The sequence below is a fragment of the Calypte anna genome, chromosome 15, assembly GCF_003957555.1.
Source record: "Calypte anna isolate BGI_N300 chromosome 15, bCalAnn1_v1.p, whole genome shotgun sequence".
NCBI lineage: Eukaryota > Metazoa > Chordata > Aves > Apodiformes > Trochilidae > Calypte > Calypte anna.
The window spans coordinates 7974645-8002096 of NC_044261.1; the positions used below are offsets into that span (position 1 = coordinate 7974645).

The following is a 27452-nucleotide window of genomic DNA, read 5'->3' on the forward strand; positions in this document are numbered from 1 at the left end:
TACTGAAGATGAGAAAAACAGTATGTGTTGCACAAGTATTAATAACTCAGTATTTTTACCTGCTCAATGTTAGACCAGAAGTATTCTATTTCTCTAGCAATTGAGGCAGCAATTCGCCTTAGTTTGTTTTGTTCTTCCCTTTTAGCTCGTTCCTCATTAAGTTTCTTTTCTTCATGATAACGAGCCACAGTTCTTACCATCTAAAATACCACAAGAGATGATGTTACCTCATAAGATTATAGAGGTTATGAGCAGTCAAATGTTGACCAAGCTTTACACACATAGCATTTACCTCCCATATTTCAAATTCTTACCATGCCAGTAAGGAGGAAAAAAAAAACCACAAAAAACCTCACACAAAAACCAAGACATGAAACTCAAAGGAAAAAGTGCAAAAACTACAGCTAAGCAATCAAATAGGAAACTCGTAGTTCACTACTCCAAATAATTAGAATACCTACAGAAACTAGCAGCAAAAACACAAAAGAAAACCTTTTCTTCAGAGAGTACATATGAAGTCATAGAAATCACACCACAACATGTCAGAGGCCAAAAGTAAAACGAGTTCAAAATGGATGTACATACATGAGTGAAAAATCAGTCAGTGGCTGTAAAAGATTGACTTCATTGCAACCTTTAGCTCAGGAGGTCCCTAAAACATGGACTTCCACAAGTCTGAAGCATACTGCCAGGGGCAGTTGCCCTTCCTGTTCCCCCTATTCTTAAAAACCTATCATTGGCCACAAAAGGAGTCAGTGCTTCAAATCCAGATACAAATTATATTCAAAATGCAGACCATCATTTCACAAAATGATACACCTATTCCAGTACTTAGCTTATAAGAGAGTTTTGAGTTTCCATCATTTTGGAACATACAATAAAAAATAATATGGTAATTTAAACTAATGACATTCAGTTGCTCCCTTTGTTACCCCAGATTGGTCATAAATGTATCAAAAGAAAGAAAAATGCTAGAAACCATAAAAAACTCTTGCTGATGGTAAATAAACAGATTTTACAGATTTCATCTCACACTATTTCTGACTGTCATTCCATCACTGACTCAATTACTCCCACTGGGCTGCTCTCTGCCCCTATGGAAACAGTTCTCTACCAAGTTTCCACCACTTTCCTTAGAACTGCAAAGCTTTTCCTTCATCTTTTTCTGAGATTAAGAAAGAGAAATTGGACAGAAAACCTCACCCAATGGAAGTTATTTACAAAATTCTGCATTTGCTCTTCACTGAGAGGGAATTACTCATTTGTAAGAACATGACAGTTATAGTTTTAAAACACGACATGGTCAACATATTGACTGGGTCCCCTAAACAACCTATTTGATTTCCAGGTGAATAAAATGCACAAAATGCAAACCTAGTGTTTGTATCCACAATCAATACAATTACCTAATCTGTTTCAAATGCTAGAATACCCAAAGCTGAAAACGTGGTTTCTCATTTAACTCAAAAACTGATGTCTTATATTCCCATCTCTTCTATCTGTAGAAAAAAATTGTTAAAATAGCTTCACTAATGCTGAGTGATACCAAGATCACTTGTTCTGAGCCAAAAAATGTTTTCCAAGCACCTTTTTAGCAGTTGCCATCTTCCACTTTCTCTCTTGGGCAAAATCAGTTGCCATCCACTGCATTTCTTCCAGCAAATAATCCCAGTGAGATTTGGGTCTTGGAGCCTCTTGGAGCTTAGGCAGCCGCCTCAGTGACCACAAACCTTCCTTTCTCAGCTCTGCTATTCGCTGATGGATTTGGTTTTCCTTAAAAAGAAGTACAAAAAGTTACAATGAATCTGCAGAATACACCCAGAGAGTAGCAAAAGAGAAAAATAACAATTGCTCCCACTTCATCAAAATAACTGACAGATAAAAAAAAAAGACGTGTGACAGCATGGCACCTGCATTACAAAAATACAAGTTTGAATACTGCATCAATTAAAAAAAAATGGACAAAATTCAATTTATATGTAAAGAGAATCACAGTACTTTAACCTGTATTAGAAGAGGTACTTTAGTAAATATCAGGAGAAAAAAAGGTTCACTGGGCAGCACAAAACACAAGTTGCAAGACATATGCAAAGGGCAATCAAGTAATCCTTTTTTTTCCATAAATTATCACATGTACTTATACACAGAAGATAAGTGTATCTTCATTATTGATAATGCTTGATTTTGTGAAAAAAACAAGTTCTCTATAATGTTCCTGTTAAATAAGCAAAACACCACCTATAATTAGCTATAAAAATATATCAGGTTGCAGCCACTTTGAATGAGCAGATAGAAAATGTAAGAAAAAAAGGAAAGAATGCTACAACAGTTAAGCACCAGTAAATTTTCTTCAACTTCTCTGAACGCCCACAAGAGTAAAACTTGGTTGAAAAGCTGATTAAAAAGCAGAATAAAACCCAAATAACACCATCATCTCTGAAAAATAGGCCATTTTCTTAACTCAAACATATCACTCACGTTAATTGCTATCTGTGCATTTCAAGGAAAACAAAAAAAAAATTCTTACCAGTTTTACTTGCTCAGCAAGCTTGTCTTGAGTGTTTTCCTGTGGTAATACTGCTGCATTCTGCGCTGGACTTTGTATTTTAGGTGCTGCTGTTGATGCTGCTGCTACTGCTAAGCCTGGTGGTTTTGATGCAATAGGAGACAGAGTCTTGTTAGTTGCTGGAGAGGTCCTGTTAGTTTGAACTGGGTATGCAGAAGGCTGTGTTGTGCCTGAGACTGTTGCTGGTGCAACGGATGAGGTAGGTGGTAGTGTATTTGCTGTGAGACGCTGAGAGGTCTGAGCAGGATCTGCAGGTGGTCGTGTCAGAGTCACAGTCTGCCCAAGAAACACATTTGTTAGTGATGTGTTTACAGTTCCTTGCTGCCTTAATCTACTCTACAACAGAACACAATGAGGATTTCAATAAAAAATGTGCACCTGCCTGTTTATAAGGAAAGGATTTACGTGTCCCATGGAATGAGTTTAAAAGCGTTAACACTTTTATGCTATTTTCAGGAAGACACCGTTCTTCAATTTAACTAGGCACTGGGAAAAAATGTATTTTCACCCTAATAAAGCTCACGTACCTGTTGCTGTATTGTAGCTTGTGGCTGTGACACTTGGTTTGGTGTCTGTCCTTGCACATGGATTGCTGGTGGCACCTGTTGTTGCAGTGGTGCTGGAAGCGGAGTGGATGTCAGGGGCACATTTTGAGGCTGGATCTTCACCTGAATCTGAGGCTGAGCTGGAGTCTCCACTATCTGTGGCTGCTGCTGTGAAAGCTGCAGTGCAGCTGGGAGAGCTGTCATGGGGACATTTGCAGGTTGCAGTCTCCCTGGCAGCTGTGGAGGAGGTGTGTGCAGGCTCGCTGCATTCTGCACGGGAGGGCCTTTAGATGGATCATACTGTTGTTGACTCTGCTTCTGTCCAGTCAGCTGCACAGTCTGAGGAGTGGGAGGCATTCCACCTACAAAGCAAGAGGAAACACAACACAGATGAAATTAAAACACCCAATGCCCTTCACTGATAAAAAGAGGAAAGCAACTGCAAATCGACTACCTTTTTTACTTACGTTGCCACAAGACACCATCACTTGAAAATACCACGTCACAAGCACAAAATAAATCACCATTACAATAAACAACAAAGTATTACATGCACAGGACTGCAACTAAAACGTGTAGCACAGCAACTACAAAAAAAATGTTATTTAATGTATTTTGAGAAAACAAAAAGGACTGGTGAGCTAATGGAATTTCACCTAAAATAACTGCATCAACTCTACATAGTATCTAGTTCTTAACACATTCACTCTAACACATACTCTAAGGGTTGGCATGACTAATGAATAAAAATTTGTCTTGATGTTGTAAATTAGGAGGTTTCCTTTTCATAAACCATTGGCTTAGTTCCAGAATTCTCAAATTAACCATTTTGCATCAGCACCTGTGACGTATTTCCATGCCCACATGCACTTTTGGAGCCTGTCACTCAGCTCCTTAAACAAACCAGGCATTGCATACCAAGTATTAATTTACATGGAGAAGTGTGTGGTGGGACTAGGATCTCGGATAGCTCAGAAGCCCAAGTTTCTAGTCCCATCACTAACATCTCCTTGTTAAATTAATGTGCAGCTGGCATGTGGTGACACAGTACCTTGTGCCGTTGGCATTAGCTGTTGAAGAGGAACTCCTGAAGCCACACCCGGGTGCTGAAAAACCATCCCATGACGGCCCACTTCAATTCGTGGTCTCTTAGACGAATCTGTGATATTCAAATTCCATTTATGGCATGGTACAATGGAATGGGTTCAGTTTTACAAAGCAAACCTACTACACATGATTCCAACATCAGCTCAGAAAGCTACGACTACTATACATGTGTAGCATTTATGAAGAACATGCTCCAAGGGCAGAGTCTTTCTAGCTTCAAGTTGGCCACCTCCAATCTTCTCAGCCAGAATAATCAATCAACCTAACAATGTCTCCATGCCTGTCAAATCCCGTCCTATATATTGTGAGTGGAGTGCATGCTTCACACAGCACCAGTCACAATAGATAGTCCTAGGGATCTGGCAATTCCCAAGGTGAGGCAAAACTGTATTTCAAGAGTTACAGAACAGTGGGCTCCATTAACTGTTTGGAAAAAAAGAAAGGAACCAGAGTTAAATTCTGTCTGTGGAACATACCTGCTGGTGCAAGTGCCTGTTGTCTCTTAAAAGCTTCAATTTCTATGGTATTCACAGTCCCAGTTACTGGAGTCCCTGTATGCGTTTGCTATTGGAAAAGAAAACAAATCACAGAAGTTCAAGCTGTAGACAGTCTAACACCAAGATGTAATTTACAAATGGTTTTGAAGAGGCCAGCATAGAACAAACCCTTCAGAACACTTGTACAACGAAGAAAGCAAGAATCATTCACCACTATCTGCTGGAAAGTTTTAGATATCCATAATACACAGATACTCCTCGTCCAGTTTAGATTTCAAAACAGTATCTGAAGTGATGAAGTTTGTTATATAAAATAACTCAGGAAAACAGGATACATAAAAAAAACAGCACTTTCACTATTTATTTCTTTTTAATAAATGGAAATTTCCATTTATGTATGTCCCTTCAGTATTTGCATAATGCTGCAATGAAGTCATAATGACATATTTCTATAGTACACAGCTGCAATTAAATGCTGACATGACAAATATTAAACATTGTGACTTCATTAAAGGACTAATTAGAAGGGAAATTATGTAAGACATTTTACACATAAACTGTATCATAATGAGATATGATATGAGATTCAATGCATTTGTGAAATCTAATCCTTTCCACTCTGTGTGGAATACCAGTAAGATAAAAGTCAACTCTCATCCTGAAGGCAGTTCAGGCTTACTTGAGTCTCCATCACTGTCACTCTCAGGACAGAGCTCCATGACAGGCAGGCTTCAAGTATTTCAGGAAAAACTGCTGAGACTCAGAGGATGGAATGAAAGAACCTCAGCCATGTTACAAGTTCAGTTCCTGTTATCCAGATGCTAAATTTGTACTTGCTTGCACAGCTGGCAAAATGAGTGTCATGAAGAAACTCAGTTAGGAGTTAATTTTTTCCATAAGGCTAACATGACATCAGAGCTCATCACTAGCTACTAGAAATTTTGGCTAAGGACAAACATCACACAATTATGAACGAATAAGCTTTGAAGAGCACTGTTGATATTGAGTCATATTTTTAAGTTCTCCTAAAAATGTAGCCATGCTGTATGCAATATTCAACTATGAAACTTAATAAGAGAAAAATAATGGCTACCCCAAGAAATGGTCCTCAGAGATTCTATAAGAAAACATAAACAAGCATCCTTTACAGTGTAGAAAACTAGCTAATTTAGCACTCAGGCTCTCTAGGTGTAATTTTCAGATAGTCAGACCCTTTGCCATATCAATGTATACTATGGGTTTGAAAATGTTGTGAAAATTTACTAGGACAACGTAGGGGAGGCAGCAATTTCCCCAAAGAATATTCTGGTTTCTTCACAGGTCTTTTCTTATCTGATTCTTTATAGAAACTCTACCAGTGTAAATAAAGCCAAAGGAAGTAAACATCACTCTGTACTGAAATAAACCACAGCAGCCTCAACCCTGCATCTTCAATTCTTCATCCCTGGTATTAGTAAACATAGCCATCATCACCTATAACACTCAAACACTCCTTTTCAAACACTCCTTTTTGAGCTGAATACATCTCATACTACCCAGATTCTGTCAATAGTTATGAAATAATAACATTTAATCTCTTTGCTGCTCTGAAGGTATTTATGTCTACTCCAGTCATATAGGAGCTATAGCCTTGAGATGTGAATTTTGATTTTTAAGAATAACTGACTCATATTGATCCCTAACAGTCATGGTTCACTGTCATATCACACTTGATATGGATGAAGTTATCAAGTGTTTGCTTTCCCATATGGCAGCCATGCATATTTCAAGTCCAACTGGCAGAGCATCAAACACCGAGGCATTTACAGAATTTTCAGAGAAAGTCCCAAAAACTTACTTTCTACAATGCTACTGGATTTATTAGCAAGTTCAGTTTATGTCCTATTTGCATCACATGCTTTCCAAGAGATTAGTTTCAGAAAGCATGTTCTCCAAATTCTGCTTCAAGCACCATTTAGTTCACCTGCAATCTTACTCTGAATGATTGCATGCTCAGTTTCAGGCTGTATTTCTACTTTAGAATTTTTGACTGACATTTTCTTATGAGCATGCCTTCCAGCTGTCTGCATTATCACTGTGTAATTCAGGCCAGACGCTTCAAAGAGGAAAGTTGTTACATCTTTATAAATTGCAGTCATACACCACTAATATTAGACTAAAACTGTCCAAACTCCAATTAAAATAATGTAGTTCTCCAGAGGTGATGATTATGCAGCACGCCCATAATAATCACTCTGAGTGCTGCACTTATGTACTCAAATTTGAATGATGCTGCTGCTTGGGATGCATCATTTTTCCATAAACAGTTACAAAGACAAAGATTGATGGAAAAAGATTATACTTTCTGATAGTAGTTTGTGCTAAAAGATATTTCCACAATTACAGTCTTGTACCTTTTTAGCATACACATGCTAGTTTTACTGGAAGAGCTCTGAAATGGTATAAAACTTTCAGACGTACTTCATCACTGGTGCAGCTAGAAATTGATGATAATCCTAATCACTGCAATAAATAACCTGATACAATATTACATGTTTTAAAGACCTTCAATGAAGCCTGACTACCTAAAGGAGGCTTCCAGGAGACACCAGTATTGATGGTAAGGAAGAGCTCTGAGTGCAAGCCCCTTTACTATGCAACACATTTGTAAAATACCACAGTGAACATCCCATTTTTTTATATGCAGCAGCACAAGCCATTTTACATTTCATTTAAATCCCCATTTTGCAAAACCTAAATGAAGGAAGTACAGACTCTACAGCTTCTGTGGTACAGCTTCTGTAACATTCACTACTCAAGTGTATATAATTGAGATAGATTTCAGTTTCTTCTTCCCAACATTTATGGTAGAATTTATGGAAACTGGTCAGTTACTTAAAATAAAAAAAAAAAAAAAATAAAAAAAAGTGTCAGAGGGTTATTGTTGTGGTTTAAAACATTTCAGGGAAGGCAAATCCAAAACCTTCTGTAGCCATACTCAAAACCTTTAATAGACAAGGAAAAAAAGAAATTTAGAAGAAATCCACAATTACAATGCCACAGACAAAAGAATCCATATTATCACTATGCAGAATGCACAAATGAACCAAATGCATTAGAGAAACAAAAGACAAACAAACCAAAGTGAAAACATTCAAGCTGAAAGTTAATGAAATAAGCCAGCAACCTGGAGACAAAGATTTAACTTCCTCAAGGCTTCATTAATGTCGATGCATTTAAAGATTGCAAAGTTTTTTTTTGTTTCATTTAGATGATAAGGGATGGGCTCTTGGGAAAATTCTAATTCATCTAAGAAATACCAAATCTGAATGAAGAAAAAAAATCTGGGATGAAACTACATTTTAGAACCATTGAAAAGTACCTGAAATGGTTGCTGCTGGGATGAAAAAGCAGCAGAAACATTTGGAGGAAGCTGGGTTGCTATAGCGACAGGAGTACCAGTCTGCCCATCCTTTCCTGTCACAACCTTTACCTGAGAGAAATATTTCGGGAAAAAAAAAAAAAAAGGGAGAATCATTTTCTTTTAAAAAGTTTTTCTTCTTTTTGTTTTTGTTTGTTTTTTTTGTTTTGTACTGTTCAACACACTCATTTTGTACTGATGGCACCTCACTGAAGAGGGGATTTTAACCAAACCACCATCAGCACAGCTCAGTTTGAACACAGGCTGATTTTGTAGAGTTCTGTCTCATTTTTAATAGCAGAACAGAGCATGGCCTTGACTGTTTATAGTGACATCTCGTCACAGGAAACTTTTTCTTTTATCCAGTTAACATAAAAGTGTGTTTTAAATTTAATGATTGCTGCTCCTAACAGACAACAAATTAGCATGACAGACAGTTTGAACTTAAGAGCTCCAACATTTATCTAAGCAATGAGCACAGCCACCATTCACTCTCCCCTTCAATTCCCACAGTGATCAACCTTTCCAGGCAAGGGATGAAGCGCATTGCTTTAGCAGAAAGTGATAAAGAGGGGGAGGGGGAAATAAAAGAGAAGACAAAAAAAACACAAAGAAAGAACATACTCAAAAGATGTATCAATATTTCAAATGGATTCAACACTTGAAAAGACTTTTGCTCCTGAAATTTGCAAAATTCTCCAGCAGTTAAATGGACAGGGGGCAGTTAAATGGACAAAAGACAACCCAGCACAAGACAGCAGTGAAGTACAGCAAACCCCAAACCCAAAAGACCAAGGAATAGAGCCTCAACCAATGTAAATCGTAGTAGTGCCACTGCTTCAGTGAACCTACACAATTTACACCTGCTAAAGAAGTCTCAAAATGTGGACACTGTAGTTAAAAATACCTGTTATTTCAGCTGACAAACACGCAACCCAACAAGAACACCTAAACAATTTGATGAAATACAAACCAGGTGAAAAAAAAATTGAATATTGTCACGGTTTAACACAAATATCCACTGTCAATCAATTACAGTAGTAGCCTAGCTTTTATGTTACTACATATAGAAAGAAATTATTCCTTCAAAATTATCAATAACTATCACAAGCAGAAATATATTTTTCCTAGTCAGGAAGTTTAAACCACAAAGCAATTAACAAACTAAACTTCTGCTGTCATCATTTCCCACAAATTGCAGCTGAATATATGATCACAAATGATTCACACCTGTGAGAGCCATCAATCTGCACTAAAGACACTCATTTCTAACAGGTATTTTAAAGAAATATGTGTTTTTTTCCAGAAGATGTTTGGTTTGGTTCTTTATAAACTGGCAACTACATACCCATGCATATTTTTACAAATTCTAAGAGATATTTATGAGTGCCACTTTGGGTATTTATGACTGCCATCTCTTACATCTACCCTGTTGCCACCACTTGCCATGCAGGCTTGCAGGTAGGTACTGCACAGGGCAAGCACTGCTCCAGCACCCCCAGGGATGCTGCAGATTGAGTGCCATGGAAATGGATACAAATGTGCAGGAAAAAAAATCACATGGCATCTTTATTTCACGTCCTTTGTCATTAATAAACAGTGGATTCAAGTTAGTAATTTTAAACCTTTTTATAAATAACAAAGTTAACTTGTCCATGTCCCATCTTTAAGTCCCAACTAATTAGACAGCAATACCTGCACAGAGCTCCACAACAGCCTAAGTAACCCTAAGTAACCCAATTAATCACAATGGTCCCATATACAATATGATTCACGTGTTCACTCTGAGTAATTAGATTAATTCAGTTTTTTTGCTGGCCACAACAACAACGAGTTTCAGTAACACCTGTGGTTACAAGTCACACGAGTCAAATAAATGTTAACCTCTTATAAGACTGTTAATTTTTTTTGTGTGTAAGTCTAGAAAACGAAATTTAATCTACAATTCCTATTCATATTCATTCTGATAAATTAAAACAGCTTCCACTCAAACACCATCTTTATTTGTGGGCTGGCTTACATACTGTCTAGGACAGTGAAAGCCCCTTTCACTTCTCTGTTCTTTTTTTTAAAAGCAAACATCTAACAGCATGCTCAAACTGACTTCTTGAATCACACCTACTAGCAGAACTGCAGTCTCTCAGACCAACTATTTACAGAAAAATTGCTGTACTTCATGTAGAAAAAAATATTTTTCAGGTACTGTCATGTCCTTCAATATTTTACAATCCAGGTGTCACAACTATTATCGCAAAACATTTACCAACAGATTTCTTACCTCATCATTGATGACCTCAGATTGTTCTTCTTCTTCTTCCTCCTCCAGATCCAAGTCATTTTGCCTCAGGTATGCTTGCAGTGGAACACAATGTTTCTTCTTAAAAGCCAGAAAGTCCATCATATTTCCTTGAAGATGTTGCAGGAAAAACAGTTCAATCAAGCATTCCTTAAAAGTTTCCCTAAGAATTTCCATCTGCTTGTGGTGATGATCCAAACATTGTTTTCTCATTTGAGCCGTCTCTTGGTTGGCAGGAGGGATCTCCTCCAGTTTTTTGGGTTGTTTCTTCACAGCTGTATTAACTGCAGGAGTAAGAGGAAGACTTGACAGCCCCTGTGGCACAGTGGCCCGAGAAGGACTCGTGGGAGGAGGTGGTGATGTCATTCCAAATGCACTAGGTCCTCCAACTCCTGCTATCAATCCACCAGAAGTTCTGTCATATCCAATGGGTCTACCCAGCTGCTGCCCCTGCAGCACTTGCTGTTGCTGTTGCATAAGCTGCCCTTGGATAATATTGCTGATTTGGGGAGGCAAGCTCGTAGTCGTAATATGGCCCGGGCTAGTCAAAGACTGCATGTTTGCTCCACTGGCCACAGGACTTTGAGGACCAAGATGATGAATGGTGCCACCAGACTGTGAATGAGGTTGTGAAAGCCTGCGTTCCCTTACTGTAGCAGGTGTCCCAGAAGATGGAAGCTGTACTTGGGCAGCAGCCCCTTGAGCAATTTGTGCAATTCCCGGTCCTTCTTGATATACAAAGTGTCCCCCATTCGAAGGACTCAGGCTGATCTGTCTCACAAGCACACTAGCATCTACAAATCCTCTGGTGGGACTCTGGCTGCACATCCCCAAGCCAGGGCCTGGAGTGCCTGCCCGAACATTTGGTAATGTTTGCACTGGCACAGGGTTAGGCTGTGTAGGGCTTTGAGACTGCACTTGCTGAGGCAGCGGTGACGTAACTTGGATATAGGATGGGGATCCATGCTCAAATCTCCTCTGCTGAGGACTGAACTGAAAACTTGGTGATGTTGGGTTTGGAATTGGCAAGGGGGTGAGTGTTATCTGCTGGTTTCCTGAAGCCACCGGTCCAACGTTCTGCAGAGTGATGTTCACATTCTGCCCAGCCACTGGACTTCGACTCATGATAAACTGCTGAATTTGGTAACTGGGGGACTGGGGTGCAGATGGACTTGCAGAAGGTGCAAAAGAAGCTGCAGGGGACTGGGGTAAATTTGCCTGTTGCTCTTCTCCCTCACTGCCCGTGAAGGACCTGGACCTCTGGAGCTGGCGTTGGGCATTCTGAGGACCGTTACCATGGTGCATTCTCACTGTTCTAGGTTTTTTACAGTACACTCTAAAGAAATACACAGAAACAGAAATTCAGGGAAGATAAAATATTTCTGCAACAGAAACTACTTAGTTACTATTCAAAAGACTGTGTTACAGTAAGGACTTGTTTTTTCTGTCTTTGCAACTTACTTAAAAATGCTTTATATCCTCAGTCAAACTATAGAAAACCCTCAGTCACACAAATGCTCCCTAAATCTCTCACGCATTTCCCGAGCTAACAAAGCACTATAGTATAGCTTCACAAATGATAGGTTCCTCCTGGTTAGTCAGGATGACTTCAGATCATTGAAACAAAATCCCAACAATTCTTTTGTGGAATCACCAGCCTCCAATATCAAAAGTACACTTTTTTGGGTTCATTATTCACAGCGTTTCAGCACGTTCAACACTAAATACAATTCTCTCAAAAACACAACAGTTGTTTAAAACGTAAAGTAGGTTTCTTCAAGAGTAACTAAAGACATGATAAAACCAGACACAAACTATTCAACATTATTGTTCTAGCTAATGAAGAAAAATACATTATGAAATATCACCTTACTAAATGTTTACTAGATGTTTGAAAAACTATTGTATCTGGGACTTAAATCTGCCTTCTATTTCCTTCAGCACACTTAAGCAGACGAATATCAATCCAAATCTGCATTTCATTTAAAATGCTGTTTATTGAGACAAGTTATCCACAAATCCAAACACGTTCAGGTTTTGTATTCCAATCATGGATTTTAAAAAAAAACAAAACAAAAAAAATCCACTGACACACCCTATCAGGTAGATTTTTTTCAAAATCTCTCCCGTATTTTGGAAACAACTGCTTCGGGTTTGGTATTTCAGGACGAACACACACACACAACTACGTGTCTCCGCTCCTGACTGTTTAGTTAAAGTTTCAAGTGGCAATAAGCAGCAGCACCGACACGACGGCGGTACCGGAGCTGTCCGACTAACCCACTCCTTGCTGAGGCAGGGAAACACCATCCAGCTCATCCCCTCCCATGTCCTGGGCGACTTCCACCAACCTCCTCCAGCCCTGGGGACGGAGATTTTCCTTTCTTTACCCCGTTAGCCCGGGGAGGTGAGGGAGCAGCGCTGTCACACACGTGTTGGCGACAACAGGTCCCGGAGGGGACGGGGCTGTTCGGGGCAGGGTTCGCCTCTCCAGCTATTCGGAGCTGGAAACTGCGGGACATCCCGCGGAGCGGGAAAGGGAAATAAATCCACTCCTCACAGGCACCTTTTCCAAAAGATTTAATAATACCACAACGCTTCGTGGCCTTGCGACTCTTTCACAGCGCTGATACCAAATAATTAAGATTCAAATGATATCACCCATCGCCAGCAACAAGGTCTTATTATTTTAATTACCTATACCTCGGTAACATTTACGGCCCAGGTGAAAACACTTAATTAATTACACACTGATAAGAAGTGTCAGCAGCGCGCCTCTGCCCGCCCGCCAAGGGATCGCCTTTTGTGTCCCCACACTCCACTACGCGAACGCCCCTCACGGCGGCCCGGGCCCGCGGCGAGCGCCCAGCCCGGCACCCCGAGTTCGCGCCGGGCTTTCCCTGCCGAGGCCCGAGCGGGCACCCTCCCGCCGAGGCAGCGGCCCGGGAAGCTCCGCCGCCGCTCCAACCCCCCCACAAACACACCCCCCATAACCGCGGGACGCAGCCGGCCCTACCCACCCGTGCGGCGGTGCGGCCAAGGCCCGTTCCTCCGCCGCTGCCGCCGGGCCTCGGGCCCGAGGCCTGCGGGGCTGGTGAGGGGAGGGAGTGAGGGGAAGGTGGAGAGGAGCGGGGCCCGACCTCTCCCCGCGGCCCCCCGAGCCCCGCGGGCCCCACTTACCGCGGGCACCGGGGCCAGACTTTCCATTCGCTCCTCACAGGAAGCGGGGAGGGACGGGAGGGGTGTGGGGGGGCGGCAGCCGCTACAGCCCCGGCAGCAGCCGAACCCGCCTCCTGCGCCTCGCGCCGCGCCTGCGCCGCAGCCCGCCCTGCGCATGCGCACCTGCCCGAGCATGCGCCCGGAGCACGCAGGGCCCAGGGGTGCGGGGGGTGATGGGGGGGCTATGTCGCGACAGGGAGGACAGTACCCCCCCAGGTGGGGACTGTGGGAGAGCTGGAAGGAGACTCAGGGACAGGGCAGAAAATTGACTTTTATTGTTAGCGTGGGTATAGGGGGGGAGGAGTGTTCGGAGTTACTCAGAATTCAGTAGTCACAAGGCTGGAGGTTTTCTTCAAAATGCAGCACTCGCAGGGATGGAGGTTTTTCTTCAAAACTTAAAGTACCAAAAAAAAACGCAAATCAAACGTGGCTGCTGCCAGGCCGAGCGAGATGTTGATGCGCCTAGAGAACGGGCGATAAAAGACCCCTAGGGGGCAAAGGAAGAAATGCAGAAAGAAGGGAAAGAGGAAAGAAAGGGAGCTGTAGGGGTTGTGCCAACTTTCACAATAAATAGGCAAAGAGCAGTACACAGCCACAGATTTAGTAATGACGTAATTAACTCACTTTCTACAGGCTAAATGTCACGGCAAAGTTAGTTAAACTGAGGTTTTTTTCTTGGGTAAGGCCCTTATGCCAGTAGAGAAAGGGAAAAGTGTCCATCTGTTAATTAGGAACTGATGTGGTACCTAATGATCATTTCAAACAATATTTCAGTGCTTATTAACAAAACAACACAAATAAACAAATAAAATAGAAAAATCTGACAACAGTATAAAAGGACTCCTATTCTGTTTGTATTACTTATTCAGGAAATTAAATATAGTCACTTACCTTGCTGACTTTTCTGGCTTTTTTGGTCATTAAAAGTATGGAACAGTTCCAAGAAATTCAATGCATACTTTTCAGTTGGCTTAAGCTGTTCAGAAAAAACATTGACACACTGCTAGTTATTTAGCTTTTGAATCAGAAACATGTAAATAGCCAGTGATTTAAAAACAAGTAGGAAAAAAAAAACCTAAGTAAGTGTGTTTCTTTCAGTTGCACATAATAGCCCCATATTTAAGGTAGAAAAGAAATCTAATGACCAAAAATCTGACGTTCTGGTATTGTGCTCATGTCCCACCAGTACCCCTGAGAATAGGTTCCAACTACAGGTTTCTCTTTTTCTAACTGAAAAAAAAGATAACCACAGGGGGGCTGGAACTAGATGATCTTTAAGGTTCCATTCTATGCCTCAGTGACCCAACTTATTATCCAGTTTTGATTGGCTGTTTGAAAGCAGGCTGCCAAATGGGTTCTGCACAAAGAGCCAAAGGGGAAAGACAGAGCTTATAAAAAGCAAAGGATAAGTCATTTCGTGGTTAAGAAGAAACAGATGAAAGGCCTTTAAGAGAGCACAGGACTGTAAAACAGCTTTATATCACAAGGTAGAATTTAGTCCAATGCAATTGACAAGCCTCAGGAGAACATGTAGTGACTTAAGTGTTTCAGTACATTAACAGATCTATCAAAAAGCTCAGATTACCTCCTCTGATTGTTTCAATATTGAAAGGTTGTACTGAGCACTGTAATGGAAATGGAGTGGAAGTAAAGTACTTCATGAAAGCCATTTTGAATGCTGCATGGGAAAGCAAATTTAAAATATTTCCAAAGGTCTACATACAACAAGAGGAATCATCATACCTGATCCACAAAGCTAGCTTGGTGTTCTACATGTGAAGGAAGAGTGGTATTTCTTGAATCATGCAGCTCTGAACCTATCCCATCTCTTATCTTAGACTGTGTCTCTTCTGTAAACTTCCTGGAATCCTCTTTTCCATATCCAGAGCAAAGAGCCTTACAGAAGCATGATTTCAAGTATTGAATAAGACATATGATGTCACAACAGTATTTGCATCTACATGGCTGACACTTGTGGAAGGAGTATGGAAAGAAAGGACAGCACAGAAGAATTGCTTGTCTTAGTTGATTTTTTTTTTATGGATTCCTGAAATGGGGAGACAAGCAACTTAATACAAATTCCCATTATTAAAGCTTAAATTTCTAAATAAACACCACAGAACGAGATTGGGAAAATTGCTTTCTTATTACTTCCCCAACATTAAGCTTGCAAGTATTTTAAGTTATCTGATTGCCTGCATTACAAATCTAAGCAATTCAAAATTAATTTGTGTACTGTTAAAAATATTAGTTTACAGTGCAGTCAACCAGATAAAAAATCTGAAGATCTATTACAGCAGTCACATTATGCCCTATGACTAAGCACACCTGACTGGGCTAATATTACATTCTGTGCATCCCTCATCAGTTTTCTTGTCTACTGACTGAAGTAAATCCCTTCTATTGTGCTGTCTCATTCTGCTTCCAGGCAAAGTACCCCTTCATGTTTTCCTACTGCATCTGACAGAAAGAATGCTGAAATTTGAAATAAAAAAAAAAAAAAAGAAATAATACCTTAAGCATATTGTTAATATTTGCTCAAATTGTAGGCCCCAGAGGATACTGAGAATCTTTCTGGGGAGGGAAATGAGCATACTTTCAATTTATCCTCAGGCAATGCCAGGGCACTCTACAAAAAAACAAAAGCCCCTGGAGTAAGGCTGAGGAAATGCCAACATAAAAGCAGCAACCACACTTAAAGTACAGATGATACAGATAGCTACAGGTAATAAAAGCAAAAGCAATTCATCAAAACAACATTGTGAAATAAAAGGCCTGTATTTCAAGCACAAATTACTCATAAATGTAAGACAAATAGTGGCATACCTCCTGGTAACACCTTGAATGTCTCATTCAAATAGTAATATGACAGACATTTTGTACATAATTACATACTTAGTGCTAAAGCTACATATATAATTGCTTAAATAACTAATGAAATTATGCAAATGAATCTTGGAAATGCATTAGACTTCCCTTGAGCATTTTCCCCTCCCACTCTGAGCATCTATTCACTATTAGCTTGAGTTAGAGGACCTCTTACCAGACAATGCCAACTGTGAGCACCACTCTCATTAACTCTTATGTATGTGAGAAAATGGAAGTTCAAGAAAAGCTTCAGAATATCAAGCACAGGAATCATCTGAGTCAAAATCAGCACACGATGTCCTCTTGCTTTCAGCTGCTGAAGCAAGACATCCATAGCTTCCATCTTGCCTGTTTATGAAATAAGGACTTGAAGGTTCTGCAGGTAGCATTCAACAATTAGAGAGAGCACATCCACACAGTTATAACAGCTGGAGGGTTTTTAAATACCTGGATCATGTTGCACCAGTTAGGGATCTGGAAACTGTAGAAAATGAGGCATTGCTGTCTGCTGCATTGAATGGAAGGAGCATCTGTTTCTTTAGATTAAACTTTAAGACCTTCATTTGATGGGTGTATGTATAAGGATTTGCCTCAGATATGGAGGAGCAACAGCTACAGCTGGCAATACACACAGATTTCTGTAAAGCAAAGCAAAACCTTAAGATACTGATTTTTAACAGTTGGGTTGCTAACTACTCAAAAGCAGTAATAAAAAGTATGCCTGTACATAAGCATAAATGTAGCTGAAAGTAAATCAGTAGATTAATTTTTATGCCAACATTAAGTAAATGCAATAACACTTAAGATCAGAACAAGACAAGAGGAAATCACCACTACCTGTAAAGTTACCCAGATAAGCTGGCTTACAGCTCCTACAGTTTTGTAACTATTCATCAAAAAAACTACAATATATGTCAAAATAATTTGGAATGGTTATGTAGTTGCTAACAATTGCCATGGAATTATTAAGACTATTAAAATCTAAGAATGATCTAAAATTATACAACAGGGATGCAAGTAGATTCTGAATAAAGGAATTTAGCCTGTAGGAAGGATAAAACAAGGCCACACATTTAACACTTGTAAAGGTATTACATGAATACCTTATTTTGGATGGTAATGTACCCCCAGAAAATTTGCTCAAAGACTGCAAATGGATTTGTCTCAATTACCTAGTAACAACTTCCTTGAGTGCCATCTGTTGCTGCTTCACTGTCAGGAAGAGTTCTTGCAATGGATCCTTTAGAACCTCTAAAGCATTTGAATATGGAAGGCAGTTTGCAAAGCCAGCCCAGCATCATTTGTTAATCCTGGCAGAAAAATGCTGAGAGATTTTTCTTCTACTGATCCAAGTAGAGGAAATCAGTACAGAAGTTTGGGATGCAGTGCTACTTAGTCTTGAGAACTTTATTTTTACCTCATAAAATATAGTACCTCTAGATCTCATGAGAAGAGCTGGGCTGATTCACTGAGAATCTTCACAGAACTAAAATGCTTTGCCAGATGGCAGATGGGCAGAATTCTCTAAAAAGTTCATCTAAAAACACACTTAGTTTATGATATTTATTTAGACATAAGCATCCTGCAACTGCTGGCAAGTCAGCACAAGCAGCACAAATTTTCACTGTAATTTCTCCCCCTTTATTCTAAATATAATGCATAATAAGTTAAAATAATTGATTCTGTGTAGTTAAATCTGTCTAGGATTTTGTTAGAAGAACAAATTCTATTTCCAAATAGAATCTGTCTGATTCCTTCACATTAATTTTCTTTCCCCCAAAAAAAAACTTTATATGGCATGTCTGCATCACTAACTAAAACCAAAACAGAGATACAACTATCTACAGAACATTCTAAATCTAAATGAAGATATTTTTCTACTGTCAAGAAAGATTTACACCCAGATGTGCTATACAGCAGCTATCTGAAGCAAATTATTAGTGTGTGGTAAATTATTTTGCAGAAGCTATTAAAATGATTTGCTCCTTTCTTCCCAAGCTGGAGTAATAAATTCTGTCATCCACAAAGTCTCAACATAAAGCACAAGTGACACCAACACCAGGACACAGTGAGAAGTTAGCATGCTGCTCCCTCTTGCTGCACCTTGTATCTTACCTGCAACCTACCACACAAGTCTGAAACTTGAAGCATGCAATTAATCTGATTCAATGAAAGTTAAAATCCAGCACCAGAATATTTAAACTGAGTAGCCACTGCAAATGACATAAATTAACAGATATGCTATGCAAATCTGATACCTGCTGCTGTGCAGGAACTGGCCTTGGGACCAAAATCATCTGCTTTTTATCACAGCTTGTTGGTTGTACCTGCTGAAGAAAAGATGGGTTCCTGCTGGGTGGAGTGGGTAAGGAACTATGCAGACTTGACAAGTTTGCTCCACTTTGCTCCTGGCTTTGCTCCTGGCCACTTGAGGAACAGAAGGCATCAGCTTGCAGAGAAACTTTAAAAAAAATTTCAATTTCAGTATTTAAAATAGTGGAATATTTAAAAGAACCAAACAGAATGGCAATACAAACTGTCAAAAATTGGTCACAAATCAACTTGCTACCACGCTACAATACAGTTGCATACCTGAAAGCTATGAAGATATCAGCATGCTGGTCTAGAATGTATTTACCATCTCTTTAACCCGACAACAGAAGCTCTTTAACAGCACCCTACAGAGAGGCGACAGCGAGGCAACCAATCTCTATCAGGGTATCAAATTACAAAAAAAAGGGACAATTTCTGACAGCAGTAGCAATTAAAGGAAGCAACAAATTAGGCACAGAGGGTACAACTTTAAGCCCAATGCATGGAAAATGAGATGTGCAGCGCCTACTAAGATTTCCTCCAGAGGGTTTTTTAATTGTATAATAATTAGTATTAGATATAATGTTACAATTACAGAAAATCTCATTAAAGCAATTATCTTTAATTACAAAGCTTAAAACTTACACAGCAAATACTTTATTATAAATGAGTCATATATGTACTAGATAAAATAGTGTTATTTTAAAGGTCACAACTTTTTTTTTTTTTTTAACTGTTAACAAAACTAATTATGACTCCCTATAGGAAGTACTATTTTGGAACTGAAATGAAGCCAGCCTAATAAAGCATCTCATTATCTATCAAACAGTGCATCAGTCTACCCCTTCCAAGCCTTTACCCACCTTTACCTTTGATTTCACTTTTCCATCCTCTTTATTCTGCTATGAAATGGTCTTTTTAGCCACAGAATTGCTTCCTGCCCAACTTTTATAAGGAAAGGTCACCCCAATTATCATCGATGTCATAACTCAGTTTAACCACTTGAATTCTTTATCATCCTGGTAGCTTTACCTCCTTGCTGTATTCCTGGCAGTCCGACACAGAGGATTCCTGAGAGGACCCGGGACAGCCCACTCGTGTCCTGGGGTCAGCGTGAAGGGATCAGAGCCAGGCCTGACACCCACCTGGGGATGATGGAGGCTGGAACGGGGCTGCCTGGCCTCACTCACACAAATCCCAGACCTCAGGTTTGGGAAAGCGCTGCCGATTTATCCCCTAAATCCCTCACAGCCTCGCAGGTCACCGGCACAAACCTGACCCGGGTTGAGTCAACGCAGCCTTGAAAATGCGGTGAGCTCTGCAGCGCTCCTTGGCAGGGCTGCCAAGCAGCTTTAGCACAAAGCTAAAGTTATCTGAGCCTACAACGCAATGCCAAACCCGCCCTACTACGAGACACCCCAGGAGCCCGGCGGTACCGGTACCGGTGCCAGCAGCCTCACACGCACCTCCCCTCACAGGAACTTCCCACCCGCCGCACGGAGCTGCGGTACCCCGGGCAGAGGTGGGGGGGGAGGTAATTTACCACCTCCATCTTCCAGGACAGAGCCCAACAGAGCCCAATGTCCCTCTCAGCAGCCCCGGCTCGGCACCTGGGCCCGACCGGGGCGGGAATCCCTCTCTCAGAGCGCCCGCGCTGACACCGACCTTTCCACCGCCCCTAGACCTTCCCTCACCTCTGACAGCGCTGGCTGCCCCGCTCCCCCGCCCCGGCACACACCTGGGCCGCCGTCCCCAGCCCTTCGATCACCTCTGACACCGCTGGGTGCCCGGTTCGTTCCCCGGTTCCGTCCCCCGCTCCCGATCCCTTCCCCGCCGCGCCGGGCACCGCGACCCCAGCGCCCCCTCCCGCCATAGCCCCGCCCCCGCCGGGCGGTACCATCGCCTCTCACCTTGAGGGGGGGCGCGGGGGGCAGTAACCCCACCCCGACAGTCCCACCGCAAAGAGAGGGGGGAGCAGCGGAGCTCAGCGCATGCGCCCCCGCAGCGGGCGGGTCCCGGGTCCGGTTCGGCCCAAGTGGGGTTCGGTTTTCTCGGACAATAAGGAGGTTTCGCCGTCCCAGCCCTCGGCTTTCATCTCCCTCCCCACCGCACTGGGTGCTGTGCCCTTTGAATTACGAGTCCGTTCGAGAATTTCAACCACTTCTGTATTTCTTCATACAGCGCTGAAATCCTCTGACCCTCTTTTTGTAGAGGTTTTACATATTTAAAATACTATTTTCCAGGTAAACGTATAATAAAAACGTTATGCAAATAGCTATTAAGACCTCCTGCATTACAAGATTCTTTTAGAAAGCTGCTTTCTTACATTATTTTTCAAGTATACCAGTCAGGTGAATCAGGCAGTGGTATAAAAAGCCTCTTTTTCTACTGCACTGTTTTTCCCACCCAGTTTCTCCTGGCCATCCAGTTCTTGTTCTGCAAGCACACAAACCCCTCCTTTACTGGATTCTTGGATTTTAAAAGGCCACTTTTTTTTAGGCAAAGGGAATGGCGAGCAGCATGGGTCTCGTGTCCAGACACTTTGAGGCTCAGTCAGAATCATCATCATCATCACTGCCTTCAACATCACTGCTGTTCTGTAAAGTGAAATAGAAAACACTTTGTCAGTATTTCATTTATACCTAGAGACTGACCTAAATCAAAGATATTAATTCAAACTTCCTCAAAAGTATAAGAAAATGGGGCTTGTCTCTTAGACCTACCTATTCTAGCAAAGTTCTGTTATGGTCAACACTTCTTGCAGCAAAGACACAGTACATGGGATTACACACACTACCAGCAGAAATCTCATTTATATTTAAAACTGCATGATTACAACCTGCCTTATGTGGGGAAACTTAAAGTGGGGTAATAGTACGAAATGCTGTTGTTTAAAATAAATGCAGGTGAGATAAGTTAGCAAGTCTTTTTGTTTCTTGGGTTTTTTGCATTGTCTAAAACCAGACTTGAGAGTTGGGCTTGTTTGCTGCAGAGAATTTATGTCTAACCTGCATGAGAGATCTGCAAGGGCTCACATTTGTTTAACAGTGGTTTGTTGTACAGAGTAATATTAGGCAAATACTGGAAATGTTAGCAATTTACAAGGAAACTGAAGTCTGAGTTCTTAAGTGGAAGCCACTCCTTCAGGAGTCAACACTGATAAATTTGGGGGGGGGGTTATGTGATTTTTTGAAACATGTATTTTTACCAGTATGATTGGCATCAAAAGATTTTGTAAAGAAAGGGTAACATGACAATGTGCTTGTAGTTACTCCTTTTTTTCCTCACCACCACTTGCTGAAAACGTACAAACTCCCAAATCTCATGCATTTAACACTGACAGTTTAATATCCCAGTACAAAACAAATTCTGAGACACTTAGACAGTTGCCTTCGTAACAGCAAGCAGAGCTCATTGAAGTGCAAACAGCCTGCAAAATCTCAAAGGATTCTGTCATATCATCCCTTATTTATCCTTCTCCAGACAGCTGGTGCTAACTATGATGTCAAAACTGTATTTGGTGGAGTTTATCTAAAGCAAGCAGACCTGCCTCCTGCTAGCGATTCATCAGTTCAGCAATTAAGTCCTGCCAATATTATCATCAAGACCCCTGAGACAGGTAAGGACTCTCTGCACCAGAGAGTCTTTGGGTCCCATTTAACTAAATTAATGGGGCATTTGCCATAACCTCCTGTCACAAATGTCCTCATGCAGCACTACACTTCAGGAAAAAAATACCACAAGTGCAAAAATAACCCTAAGAAATACCTGGGATCTTGCTCGTACTATTGCATGAGGCTGTATATTTAATTTTCCAAGTCAAAACTCTTTCTCATAAAACAATGGCAGAGATGGGATTAAACCTAATGTTCTTCAGAGCAGGATCATTATCTACACAAAATAAATTTCAAAGAATCCAGTAGGTGAAAAAATGTTATTTTCTTCTGAGTCACACCACACAGAAGTTTTAGCCCTGCTCAACATTCATCTTTCAAGGATTTGCCAGCCCTCTAACCAAGAACATTTGAATTACATAAAGAACTGCCAGGTAAATTTAGGTCATCAAGTCCAATTCCCCACCCAAGCAGGACTTGCTTCAAAGTTAATTTTTGGCTGATCAGGGACTTGTTCATTCAAGCACTGGTGTATTTCAAGTCACTTCAGGGGTTGTTGTTGAAACACAGTTTGACTCAAGATTTCTCATATGGTTTCCAACCTACTTCTAGCACACCCCAAACATCTTTCCACTCTTTTCTTGTTAAGCTAGAAACATCTCCAGCACAAAAAGAATTCCTTCAATTAAAGTGTCATCTTTTTTTGGTTAAAAATGTATTCTACACTTACATGTTACAGCAACTCACTGCTGACAGCAGTTGTCAGAAATCAGATTCTGTGATAACCCCTTTTACTAAGTAGTTGTTCTGATGAACTATTTTGAACTTATGGTGGATTTATTAAAAAAAAAAAAAAGTCCGAAACTTCTCAGTTCTAAACTTTATCTAGTGAACAGGGCACAACACAAAATGAGAACTAGCCCAAAATCACAGAATACAAAGAGCCAGAAGGTATTTAATGTCCAATTGTAAACCTGAAAACTAATCTCCCATCCAGCTTCACAACAGCAAAGGCTGGTAACATGTCCACAATTTCTGTTGTTAGTTTATGATTCTGTAAGCTGACCTGTGCTTTAAAACGTTCCTTCCTCCCTTCCTCCCTCTCTCAACTGCCCCATGCAAAGCCCTTCAAAAATAACACTTTGTACAATTCAATCCACTATCATCAAGTGCACAAAGACAGAAAAGATAATAGATATTTCACACCCTAGATAATTGTTATCTTCCAGGGCACGTTTACAAAAAACAAGTGTGCCTGAAGGAAAAGCTACTTCAACTTGACAGTTTCCATTTGATAAAACAACAGCTTCAATCATTACCTTTGAGTTTTTGTTGTTGGCTTGACTCTCAACAGCAGAGGAGTTGAAGTCATGAATGGGGAGGGTGCTCAGCCAGTTCACCATGGATTTCTCCTCCCTTTCTGTGTTGATAATGGTGGGATAGATATACTGCTCTTTAAAAACAGCAATCTTCTCCTCCTCCTCTGTCCACTCCAGTGGCTCATGCAGTCCATCATTTCCAAAACGTCTGTTGTATTTTTCAAAGTGTACTCTTTCCAAGACCAGCCCAAGTCCTGGAGCTTTGGGGACATCTACTTTCTCCTCTCCCCAGCTACGCTCTATGATGGACTCAGGAGCATAACCTTTCACAACAGCTATCACCAGCCCAATCATCTTCCTTATCTGGTGCATCATGAAACTCTGCCCTTTCACTTTGATCACTGCAAATTCGATGTTTTCCCTCACAAATGGCTCTCCACAGTACATCTCCATGATGTACCTCTTGGCACTGGGGTCCTTGGGTCCCTTCTGAGATGTGAAGTTATGGAAGTTGTGTGTTCCTTTATAGCAAGCAAGCAGTTTATTCACTTTCATGAGGGTCTCTTTGTCCAGTCGAAAAACCTCTTCTTGCACCTCATGGTCTTTATGGGCAAAGGCAAATGTTGGCAGCATGTAAGAGTATGTTCTGGCATCACACTTGTTCTTGGAGTTGAATCCCCCAGTGACTCTCTTCAGACCTTGTTTTAAAAGCGACATTAGGTTTCTGAATCAGTAGGTTACAACCTGATTGGGATCTTGCACCTACTAGCAAGCATATTTTTAAAAAATACAATATAATTGAAAGATAGGAAGATTTATTTTATAGGACCCTAATTTTGAACTAACGGCAACATACAGATTCATGTTAAAACTAAACTGCTCATGAGTAAAATTGTAATGGTAAGGGAGAAGCCTGCTACAAGAGATAGATGTTCTTGGAAAACAATTTCCCTGCCCATTCCAGTATCCTTACCCAGAATTCTGATGTGAGAAGGAAGATGGTTATTGATCTTTTCTAAGATGTCATCTATTAGCCTGACCTTTAGTGACACAATCTGTCCAGCTGCAGACACACCCTATAAAAACCATAAACACAGAGACACATAATTATGTACCTTGGAAGCTCTGGGATAGCACTTGCAGAATTTGAACAGCTGGAGAACAAGCTTATTCTTTTTTCTCAATGGTCATTTCAGGTTGAAATGAGGCAAAAGCAAGACCACAGGCAGAAATACAAGCCAAGAGCATGCCTGGAAGGCTGCTGGGGCTGCATAGCCACACCAGCTAGAATATTACACTCCCTTCTGTGACATCTCACTGTACTTAATTGCTATTAATTAAAGCACCAAGTGAAAACAAATTGCTTATACACAAGATCAGCCATGAACTTCAGCTCAGACTTAGAACTCTGCAGGTGTAAATCCAGCTGAACTCTCAAGTTCCCCAACAGGCAGGCAGCAGCAACGAGGAGCAGCAGCAGGTTGGGAGGCTGAAACAGGGGGATGTGACAGAAATGCTGAGAATGTTTAGGTACAAAACATCAGCTTTACAAATACCATCTAATCAATATCCTGTGCCTTCCATTCACCTATGTTTAGTGTGGATGAAGGGAGAAGTTTCAAACAACATTCACTGCCAGCAGTATTTGCTAATGGATCTCAACTCTAGAGAATGCTTCACCAGTCAACCCCAGTGGCACTGGCAGGGATACACCAGTTATGAGAGCACAGGCCCTACCCAACACACCTTATCTGTGCGAGCACACCGCTGAAAAGACATTTTCTTCATATCTTCCCCATGGTTTTCTGGGATGCAGCCTGACTGAACAAGGGCAGATACTAAGTCATCTTCAATCGTCTTGAACTGTGAAGATCCCAAGTTTCTCTAAAAGAGGGTGTACAGTAAAAATATGAAAACCAGTAATAATTGTATAACCAAAGATGAGAGCTGTGAGGTGTGTAAGGCTGAAAAGTACACACACTCAGCACACACCACTCAGTTACAAGAGCAGAGAAGCAGACACACACAGGGATGTACACATACTTGTGACTTTTACTGCTGTGGAACAAACCTACTTTGTTGCAACAGCAAGAAAGGCTTCCTCCCCTGCCAGAGTGCAGTCTTATCAATTAACCTGTGGAGCTTTTTAAAGTGCTCCCCAAATGTGTGTATCTTGCAGTACACTAAGAGGAGCAGCAGATGGGGCAAAGTCACCCTCCATCTGCCAACTCCGGGTGCTGCAAGGTAGCCACTGCATGGGCAGGTCTGGGGCACTGCTCCTAAGCTGGTCCTGTAGCAAAGCAACATCCCTTTTCTTCCACATGCAAATGTGGTGCAGATTTTCATTCAAAAAAATGCAGCTCAGTTCTCCAGAATCTGCATGTTTCACCTGAGACAGTGAGACAACGTGAGGCCTAAACTTAAGAAAACTTTGCTCAACTGCTTTGAAATGAATGCTTCAAACAAGAAGCTGGAGCACTGGCCAGAGGGGATCATGAGACAGCATTGCAAGCTTTGGAAGAACTGCAGTGCCTATGCTTTCAGTCTCCTCAAGAGCCTTATCTGCAGCACAGTCTTGGAATGATCTTCTGCTGATACTCTACACTGAAGGCAGCCCCACTAAAATCCCAAACCACCACTGACTTTGTTAATTCACATTACTGCCAAACCTTTGAACCCAGGCATGCACAGGTATTGCCCCAGCTTTTCAAGCTGCAGCTGCTTCCCTGCTCAACCTCTGTGGTCAAAGACTTCAACAAACCAAGCAGGCTGCCTTCTTCTGTCAGACCACATACTTGCATCCCATGGTACCCTTTGCCCGAATATGCCATCAGTAACACGATCTTCCTTTTGGGTGACTTTTTATTCTGATCCTCTGCATCCTCCTCATCTACATCTCTCTTCAGCCTTTTACTTTGGTGCCCGTTTTCCTCCAGCCTCTCAACCACCTCACTGCTGCTGTTCACCGTCTTCGTCTGGCTGGCAGCTGCTGCTCCCAGATCCTCTGCCATTGTGACAACCTGCAAGGAACACACCACCAAACACGACTCAGCCAGAAACAGACGGGAAAAGCTCCAGCTCCATCCCGGGAGCAGCCGGGATGCGGTGGGGCAGGGCAGGGCACCCACCCCCGCGCTCTCCCCGCCTAAACCCCCTCCCCCAGGGGTTTAGCCCCCCCTGGAGAGGAAGGCTCCCCAGCACAGAGGGGGGGTTTAGAGGGGAGGAGCCGATGCGGTCCCCCCGGTCTCTCAGCGGGCCCGGCGGTACGTACGCTCCGCAGCCGAGACCAGGGCCCGCCGCACACCGCGCTTCCCGGGGCGGAGAGACCGCGGCTCACAACCCTCAGCCCCCACCGCAGCATCGTCCCCGAGCGCCGAGCGGGAGAAGCCGCGGCCGCTGTCCCGTTCAGCCCCGCTCCCGGTGCCGGTCCCGGTGCCGGTCCCGTCCCCGCCTCTCGCCGCCACTTACGCGGCCGCTGCCGAACCCCCCCGGTTGCGGACGCGGCGCCAGAGAGCCACGTGCAACCCTACGGCAGCCGCGTGGGGACACGGCGGGGCGGGGCGGAGGGGGCGGGAACCGGGCCGGGCTGGACCGGACCGGGGACGGCCCAAATGGGGCCCGCAGACCCGGGATGCTTTGCAGGGTCGGGGAAGCAGCGGCGGAGGTCTCCCCCTGGGGGCGTCCGAACCGCCCCCGTCAGCATCACAG

General features: G+C 42.0%; 2 protein-coding genes, 2 long non-coding RNA genes and 1 other non-coding gene across 9 annotated transcripts in view; all 5 read right to left on the reverse strand.

The window, feature by feature from the left end:
* EP400 (E1A binding protein p400) overlaps positions 1-13678 on the reverse strand; it is a 48452-nt gene extending 34774 nt beyond the window's left edge. The window contains exons 1-9 of the mRNA XM_030460299.1: positions 13592-13678; positions 10394-11747; positions 8077-8187; positions 4695-4782; positions 4163-4270; positions 3094-3473; positions 2528-2842; positions 1588-1773; positions 60-200 (exon numbers count right to left, since the gene is read on the reverse strand). Of these exons, the coding sequence (XP_030316159.1) occupies positions 60-200; positions 1588-1773; positions 2528-2842; positions 3094-3473; positions 4163-4270; positions 4695-4782; positions 8077-8187; positions 10394-11716 (2652 nt within the window). The 5' untranslated portion in view covers positions 11717-11747; positions 13592-13678. The remainder of the gene's footprint in view (positions 1-59; positions 201-1587; positions 1774-2527; positions 2843-3093; positions 3474-4162; positions 4271-4694; positions 4783-8076; positions 8188-10393; positions 11748-13591) is intronic.
* A 212-nt stretch (positions 13679-13890) lies between these two features.
* LOC115599202 lies at positions 13891-16336 on the reverse strand. Of its 3 annotated transcripts, none has more exons than XR_003988206.1 (4): positions 16145-16336; positions 15374-15677; positions 14522-14630; positions 13891-14117 (listed from the first exon to the last, which is right to left on the reverse strand). It is a non-coding gene; the product is annotated as an uncharacterized LOC115599202 (long non-coding RNA). The 3 variants fall into 3 exon arrangements; XR_003988207.1 differs by having other exon boundaries at positions 13891-14024; positions 14522-14606; positions 16145-16333; XR_003988205.1 differs by having other exon boundaries at positions 14522-14606; positions 16145-16333.
* On the reverse strand, positions 16160-16299 carry LOC115599245. Its single transcript, XR_003988245.1, has one exon. It is a non-coding gene; the product is annotated as a small nucleolar RNA SNORA49 (small nucleolar RNA).
* Positions 16337-16544: 208 nt separating the features above from the next.
* LOC115599217 lies at positions 16545-20651 on the reverse strand. 2 transcript variants are annotated; one of them, XR_003988222.1, is made up of 4 exons: positions 20506-20651; positions 18826-18959; positions 16946-17136; positions 16545-16846 (listed from the first exon to the last, which is right to left on the reverse strand). It is a non-coding gene; the product is annotated as an uncharacterized LOC115599217 (long non-coding RNA). The 2 variants fall into 2 exon arrangements; XR_003988223.1 differs by lacking the exon at positions 20506-20651 and adding an exon at positions 19681-20442.
* A 370-nt stretch (positions 20652-21021) lies between these two features.
* PUS1 (pseudouridine synthase 1) lies at positions 21022-27285 on the reverse strand. 2 transcript variants are annotated; one of them, XM_030460446.1, is made up of 6 exons: positions 27213-27285; positions 26540-26764; positions 25491-25628; positions 24718-24820; positions 23745-24442; positions 21022-21408 (listed from the first exon to the last, which is right to left on the reverse strand). In XM_030460446.1, the coding sequence occupies exons 2-6, from the start codon at positions 26753-26755 to the stop codon at positions 21361-21363; spliced, it is 1203 nt and encodes a 400-aa protein (XP_030316306.1). In that variant the 5' UTR covers positions 26756-26764; positions 27213-27285; the 3' UTR covers positions 21022-21360. The 2 variants fall into 2 exon arrangements, with proteins under 2 accessions (XP_030316306.1, XP_030316305.1); XM_030460445.1 differs by having other exon boundaries at positions 27016-27218.
* Positions 27286-27452: the final 167 nt, after the last annotated feature.